The 7,855-nt window shown below is 36.8% G+C and overlaps 1 protein-coding gene across 1 annotated transcript; it reads left to right on the top strand.

Moving 5' to 3' along the window:
- Positions 1-204: 204 nt before the first annotated feature.
- Positions 205-6,890, top strand: LOC104227426 (uncharacterized). The gene is made up of 10 exons (XM_009779671.2): positions 205-567; positions 831-1,077; positions 1,266-1,497; positions 1,686-1,855; positions 2,729-2,871; positions 3,022-3,199; positions 3,333-3,912; positions 4,472-4,584; positions 5,845-6,088; positions 6,360-6,890. Exons 2-10 carry the CDS (start codon positions 890-892, stop codon positions 6,585-6,587), a joined length of 2,076 nt encoding a protein of 691 aa, XP_009777973.1. The 5' UTR covers positions 205-567; positions 831-889; the 3' UTR covers positions 6,588-6,890.
- Positions 6,891-7,855: the final 965 nt, after the last annotated feature.

Genomic DNA, 7,855 nt, shown 5'->3' with positions numbered 1-7,855 from the left:
AAATATAAATATTTATTTTACATCAGATTAATTATTTTAACTTTAATATGAAATAAAAATATAAGTTTAAAAAACTGGATTGAGTAGTGTTTAAGTGAAATAATAATTTGTACTCACCAAACTTTAATTTTCTTAAATGACATTCATGTTGAAAACAACTGAATCAATTTCCAAATTACCTTTTTTCACCAAATATTATCCAATAAAAAAAAAGAGAGAGAGAGAGGAAAATGTGGGAAAGCGGTGAAGAGAAAAGTTCCTCGAGAGTGGAGAGTCCCAGATTACTTTCCCTTTTATCTGTGTAGCAAACAATAGATAGCAGTTGCTTTGCTCTCTGTTTAATCTTAGATTTTAACTCCCACAACACGACACCATTTTCGATCTGACTGATATTGTCTTTTTTCATCTACAAAAAAACACGCACTCATTTATCTCCTGTCGCTATCTCTTATGATCAAAAGTACAAGGATATTTTGAGGCGGTGGACTGAATACAAAGCCCAATTTGTAGACTGACTTATTTCTGATTAAGACTTTTAATTTCAGAACTGCTGCAATTTTTTTACAGGTATCTGATCCTTACTCAGCTAGATGTTCAAACTGTCTATCACTAATTTGGATGTTTATTGGGGGTTATCTGTCAAGGGTTTCTGTTAAACCCTTTAGCTTAATTGAGTCGACCCATAGCAAAGAAATTGGTGCACATCGCTGTAATACTTGCTAGAGTTTCAATAATTAGTCTTTAACTATGATATTTTGATTCTCCGTACCCACAAACGGTGAATGAAGTAATTTTGTAGACAAATCCTGATGGTAGTATGTATTGTGTAGGCATTTAAGTGGGTGACCTTCTATTGGTAAATGATCTGAAAAAGGAGGTTTTTTTTAAAATGGCTATGGTTAGCAAAACCAGAACTATGCTGGAGGGTCTGGTTAAAGATGGGTCATTTAAATGGTTGACAAAAAACCCGAGTTCACTTGATGAAGATTTAGAGGAGATGGGGTCTTCATCCACTGGCAAGAACTGGTTGCCTGAGCTATCTCCTGTTGCAAATGTCGTTATCCGGAAATGCTCAAAGTAAGCTTCTTGTTCTTTCCTGTCTTTCAAACACAATTCGTAATCTTTAACGATATTGATTGCTTCTAACAGATTCAGTGTAATTGAGCTGATGGATGCATTTAGCAGGAACAAAAGCATTGAGTTGGCTGTTGTGTTCTATTTTATGTCTCGTGATATGAATAACCAAAATCTGATTTTGTATGCAGAATCCTTGATATTTCCATGAGTCAACTTCAAGAAAACTTTGATGCAGAGGCTTCTGATTCCATAAAGCATACTCAGTATGCTAGGAACTTCTTGGAATACTGTTGCTTCAGGGCTCTTGCCTTGTCTATACAAGTAAATGGTTACCTAGGCGACAAACTGTTTCGGCGCCTTACATTTGACATGATGGTTGCATGGGAGTTTCCAGCAGCTTCTAGCCAGCCTTTCGCCAGTGTATGAGATTACTTTTCCATGTTTTCCTTTACTCTACAGAATAGTTTTATAGTTACATAAGTTGTTGAACACCACTGAACTTTAGTTTATAGTGCGGAATATTCATGAAATCCTTGCCTGGTCCATTAGTTCAATGTTTGTTGTTCTCCCTCATCTGGGTTGTTATCTGACATTTCATTTAATTATAGATGGATGAAGATGTCACTGCTGGCTCAGAGGCTTTTTCCCGTATTGCTTCAGCAGTTCCTATAATTGCCAATGTGATAGTTACTGATAGCATTTTCGGTGTGCTTACGTCGTCAACAGGTGGTCGACTTCTTTTCTCAGTTTATGATAAGTACCTGACTAATTTGGAAAGGTACTACCAACTTTAGCGCTTTATTACTTGCAAAAATTTGAGTTAAATGCTTTACGAGTTTTATTTATTTTTGTGCTTGTGCTGGCCTCTGTTTGTGGTTCATCTTCCAACTGACTTATCAGATCATAATATTTTTTAAACAAATTTTAAACAAAAATTTCATCATAGGTTCTAGTGATAGATTTTCATGTCTAACCTGGGTAATATAATCGAGGCGAATAGCTCAGACGTCTATATTTATCCCAACACATAACATAGGTGCTCGAATTAACCAAGGGATCACATAATGCTGTTTAGCCCCGTTATGATTTATCTACATACGTTAGGTACTATATAAACTGCATTTATGTTGCCAATTTCTGAGCATCCTGCAGTTACCCTCGGTGGTATGGTGTTAAGTGCAGCAAGTAGATATATACCATGTATAATAAAGTACATTAGAGACTGAGTTGGAAAGGTCCCTTACAATGGTTAGAATTGACCCCAATTAGACCTCCCCCCCTGTCTGTGTTCCTTCCACTTTGTCTAGTGGAATGCTTAAATAATAGATTATAAGCTTCTTTTGCTATCATTTATGTCTTGCCTAAGCTCCAGTTGAGAGAGGAGTACTAGTCTGAAACGTAGTAGCATGGGTGGTTTGACACGGAAGATTATCGTATCAGCCTATGTGTGCTTGCATTGGGGTGCTCTGTAGTTTATTATTGTTAGGTAATCTTATTGGAGTGGTGATAGTAGTGGTCTTTCTAGTAACTTTGAATTGAAGTGATGTGATTCAGAATGCATCTTTGCTTTAGTGTTCCTTTATGGCATTCTTATTAGCAGGCCATCCATAATCCTCGGTTGAGAATGTTGCTTGTTTGGGAACTTTTTCAGGGCTATTAAAAAATTTAAGACCCAATCTGAGTCGTCCCATCTTTCTGCCTTACGTGCAGCAAGAGGGGAGAAAATTCTGGAGCTGGATGGCACTGTGACAACCCAGCCGGTGCTTGAACACGTGGGAATTTCGGCATGGCCCGGTATGTTTTTGTGGATAGCAATGGTTGTATTGCTTGAAATTCTTATCTTCGGAGCAGAAAGGAATGATATCAGACTTGGAATTTGAGCAGATTACGTGCATCTATTAGCTTTTCTGATATATTTTGTGGCCATGTATTTGTAATTTTCAGGTCGGCTGACTTTGACAGATCATGCTCTCTACTTTGAGGCACTTCGTGTTGTGTCTTACGACAAGGCAAAGATATATGATCTGTCAGATGATCTAAACCAGATTGTTAAACCGGAGCTAACTGGACCATGGGGCACAAGACTCTTTGATAAAGCAGTCTTGTATAAATCAGTTTCCTTGTAAGGCATGACACATGATGACTCCTATGTGGGTCATACTTCTCTACAAAATCTAATGTATTTCTTCTATTAAGACTATTTTCTAGTTCAAGCAGCCGGCAAACTTGTTAATGGTCTGCTGAAAATATTGTAGGTCAGAACCTGTTATAATGGAGTTTCCTGAGCTTAAAGGACATACACGTCGTGACTATTGGTTAGCAATTATTCGGGAAGTTCTACATGTGCATCAGTTCATACTTATGTTCCAGATTACTGGAATAGAGCGTGATGAGGCGCTTCTGAAAGCTATATTTGGTATATTGCGAGTACAAGCCCTGAAGGATATGAGCGCTAAACAACCACTTTGTTATGAGGATCTTCTTATGTTCAATGTATGTGATCAGCTTCCCGGGGGAGACCTTATATTAGAAACAATTGCAAATAGGTCAACTGTAAGGGAATCGGCGCGGACAAACTCTCCCAAACCTAAAAACAGAATGTACTCAATTTCGGCTTCAGCCTTGGCTTCCAACCTGGGTTTTGTTTTCGGAACAAGTTCTCATGTCCCTAATGAGACAGGAATTGTTGTGGGTGAAATTGCTGTGGGGGAGATGACTCCCTTGGAAAAAGCAGTTAAGGAATCCAGAAGCAACTATAAAAAAGTAGTGCAAGCACAAGCTACGGTTGATGGAGTGAAAGTTGATGGTCTTGACACCAACTTGGCAGTGATGAAGGTATTAATAACAACTACAGTGGCTTCGAAATAAATAGAAAGGTCGAAGAGGATAAATTGAATACAATCTTTTGCCATTTTATTGAGACATTGCGAGTGGATCTGCTAATTGTTACTCCCTCTGTTTCAATTGAGATGACACATTTTCCTTATTAGTTCGTTCTAATAAAAAATGACACATTTCTACAGTTGGAAATAATTCAACTTTAAACTCTTCATTTTACCCATTTTATCCTTAATGAGAAGCTTTTATAACCACACAAATGTCATGGCCCCACAAAGCTTTTACCACTTAAGCTTTTAAGACCACAAGTTTCAAAAGTCTTCTTCTTTTTCTTAAACGCCGTGCCGAGTCAAATGGACAAAATTGAAGCGGAGGGAGTTTTGACATGCTTGTTGTCTTCCCGTTTACAAAATTTTATGCTGTCGCCTTCTCATAGCTCAATCTTTGGAATAAAACCATTGGAGTCTCTTTACAATTAATTTTTTTCCTTTCTTGATGAGCTATATCTTAATCTGCGTGAGTTACCTCTCATACTAATCCTTAAGATTCATTGCAGGAGTTGCTCTCTCCTATGATGCAGCTTGGAAATTGGATTCTTCTTCTAGCTTACTGGGAGGACCCTTTTAAGTCCATGATTTTCTGCTCGGTTTTCTCATACATTATAGTCAGGTAAGTTGGTAGTTGGCTAATATCTCTGTAATGGGCCATCATAAAGAAAAGGACTTAAATACATGTGATTTTCTCTGGCACTCCACTATATCATCAACCTACGATTGTCTGGTGTATTCTCTAAATAGCTGATTGCTTCTTCAGATTTAGTTTTTTTTCTCTCTCAGCAAAAGGGGTTATCCCATGAAGTGCTTCCACCTGTGGGGGGGGGGGGGGGGAGTGGATGCAAATTTTACCTTCTCCAAATTTGAAAGTTGCACTTTTGGGGTTTTTATTGGAGTCTCTGTGAGTATTATGTTCTCTGTGCAGATTGTAGTTTTATGTTTCTTAGCTAAGTAAATTCAAGTGGATATCATTTTGGTCTGAGTTCTTTTGGTGGAATGTCATTAGAAGACCATTCTTCTTACCATTACCCTTCAAATAGAAGAGACCATTGTTCTAATTTCCTTTTTTTTTTCCGGTGAAATAAAGTTATTTTTATTAATACTAGCATCCAGAAGATGCATAATTACAGAAGTGTTGGCGGCTCCTATGCAAAACTCGGGGAACCAAAAAAACAGATTCACATCAGTTACATCCCTGTGTTTACTCCCAAAAAATAAAAAGGTTCAATTGCATTCCATTGCTCTAATTTCACGTGGTTTAACCTCCATTGACCACCATGCTGGTGTCAAAAGCATGTGCAAGTTGTTCATTTACTCGACCCTAGTTACCCACAGAAATTTGCCAACTAGTATACAACATGGTAGTATACATAAAAAATACAAGTGAAATGAAAAATGATCTTTTAATTCTTTCTTCATCATTGCCGCTATCATGTAACAGTTATTTAATTGTTATTGCTTTCATCAAGTATGTGAATCCCACCTATCGATAAAATACTTGTGACATGGGTTTATATGGGAAAGGATCAAAGCCTATCTGGATCATCTGTATATTAGCCCGTGAACAGAGGAAACTGAATGCTCGGGATTTTATGGCTTATCAAGTTTCTTTCTGTCCTACTAGATACTTTAGTTATTCAGTCTTTTAAAGTCCTAAGAAACACCTTGGTTCTCATAATTTATTTCTCTTTCTCCTTAATTTGTGGCATTTCCAACTAAAAGGCGGTCTGATAGTTTCTGTTGACCTGCCTTTTGATGCTCTGGATTTTGTTTTTCCATGTACATTCCCTTGCATGGATGAAATTTCTTGATAATGTGGTGGTTGAAAAAATTTCACTGATGCCCACCTCTTTCTTTCTCTTTTTGTTGGTTGCAGGGGATGGCTGTGCTACGGCTTTGCACTATTGCTCACCTTTTTTGCTGTCTTTTTGGTAATTACTCGCTGTTTTAGTCAAGGCAAGACAGTTGATGAACTAAAAGTAATAACTCCACCTCCAATGAATGCCATGGAGCAACTTTTGGCTGTTCAAACTGCAATATCTCAAGCTGAAGAAGTGATCCAGGACGGAAACATCGTTCTTCTCAAGTTCCGCGCTTTACTTTTGTCCATCTTCCCACAGGTTTGTGCGAATTTTAGCTCTTTCCTTCTATGACGAGCAATCTTATTAGTCAAGTTGCTAGTTAACTAGAAGTTGAAAACTCCTTTATCTGAAAACTTCGGTTTGCTGCTGTGCCGATGCATCCTGGATGATTCCTTCGCATAACAGAGTTGATCTTGTGATAGGAGTTTAAATAATATGTCTTTGCTTAACTGTGATTAATGGTAATCCCATTGTTATTTGGATGTAGATAATTTAATTGAACCTACATCTTATCCCTGTTATTCTTCAGGCAAGCGAGAAGTTAGTGGGTGCTCTTTTGGTCTCGGCACTAGTTTTGGCATTCGTACCTTCGAGATACATAATCCTTATGAGTTTCCTGGAACTCTTCACAAGATACTCACCTCTTCGGAAAGCAAGCACAGAAAGATGGAGTAGGAGACTAAGGGAGTGGTGGTTCAGTATCCCGGCAGCTCCTGTAGTTCTTGAAAGAGCCAAAGAAGACAAAAAGAAGAGATGATGAAGTTTTTTGTACATAAACAAATATCCATCATCCTAGAGAGTCTCCTGTGACTGTAAATTTGTGTTATATGAGAAAGTAATTAAAGAAGAAATCAGATTGGCCTTGAGGTCTCCATTAATGTCTGCTGTTGGTTATGTATCATTGCCTCTGGGGATTGGAAACTCGGTCTGTTGTACCCTACTGACCATTTAAGTACTGTATTGCTTTGTCCAATCTTCCAAGGGAAATAGCAATGACTTATTGTAGAAATCAATGATGCTGCTTTTAATGAAATCCATAGCTTGTCTTGTTCAAGGTAAAGTTAGTTTCTTTTTCAGGGTATAGAATTAGGAGGTTCAAGCTATTGGGACAACAATTAGGGTGGGCATAGTTTGGGCAAATCCAAAATCCAGATTGAAATCCGAATTTTTTGGATTTTTGGTTTGGATTTTCAGATTACGGATTGGATTTTGGATTTAATTTTTAAAATTTTTGGATTTTAGATTGGATATTGGATTTGGTTTGTCGAATTGTTGGATATCCGATCCGAAAGTCTTATATTTTATATTTAATCCATTATCCATATGTCAATAGTAATAAGTTTAGTATCCTATCCATTAGATATTATCTCATATATTCAATATTAATTACTAAGTTACTGTGAGAATACTTTCTATTTGGATATGGTTTACTATTTCTACTTCTTATCGGCTGTATTAATGTCTTTATTGTATTTTTTTATAATAATTTCATTACTTGAATACTTCATTTGGATGATTCGGTGAGAATGAGAAATTTTTCAGACAATTTAACATGAGTACTTCATTTGGATATTCATTTTTGTAAAATGAAAAACATCTCAACCTATAAGCTCAAAATCGAAAGTCCAAGAAAATGCTAACTGATTAATCCGAAACTGAACTCAAGAAATCCGATCCAATCCGAACTTATTTCGATTGGATTTGGATTATCATTTCTTCAATCCGAAAATTAAAAATCCAAACCGAAATTTTTATATGCAATCCGAGTTGCTCGAACGCCTACTCTAGTAACAATTACTAAGAGGAAATTCTTCTTTAGATAATTTTCATTTTTGTTCAATTGGAATAACCCATTTAAACATGAAAATTGAAGTGGGATTCATTATTAGAACCTTAAAGTTCGGAGAAACAATCACGAAGGTGAAGTATGAATAGTCAAAGTCACAAGAAAAGAATTCTAAAAGCATGCAACATACACCTCAAAACTTCTCATAATTTGTTGGTGAAAATGATAACAAAAATCTT

This window comes from Nicotiana sylvestris, chromosome 3 (genome assembly GCF_000393655.2).
Source record: "Nicotiana sylvestris chromosome 3, ASM39365v2, whole genome shotgun sequence".
Classification (NCBI taxonomy): Eukaryota; Viridiplantae; Streptophyta; class Magnoliopsida; order Solanales; family Solanaceae; genus Nicotiana; species Nicotiana sylvestris.
This window is presented reverse-complemented; position numbering and strand designations above follow the sequence as displayed.

What these genes read in the sequence shown, in the direction of transcription:
- LOC104227426 (XM_009779671.2), top strand. Translation starts at nt 890, where the DNA reads ATGGCTATGGTTAGCAAAACCAGAACTATGCTGGAGGGTCTGGTTAAA. An exon ending in GTTATCCGGAAATGCTCAAA is followed by an intron (nt 1,078 to 1,265) that starts GTAAGCTTCTTG and finishes TTTTGTATGCAG; the next exon opens with AATCCTTGATATTTCCATGA. An exon ending in TACCTGACTAATTTGGAAAG is followed by an intron (nt 1,856 to 2,728) that starts GTACTACCAACT and finishes GAACTTTTTCAG; the next exon opens with GGCTATTAAAAAATTTAAGA.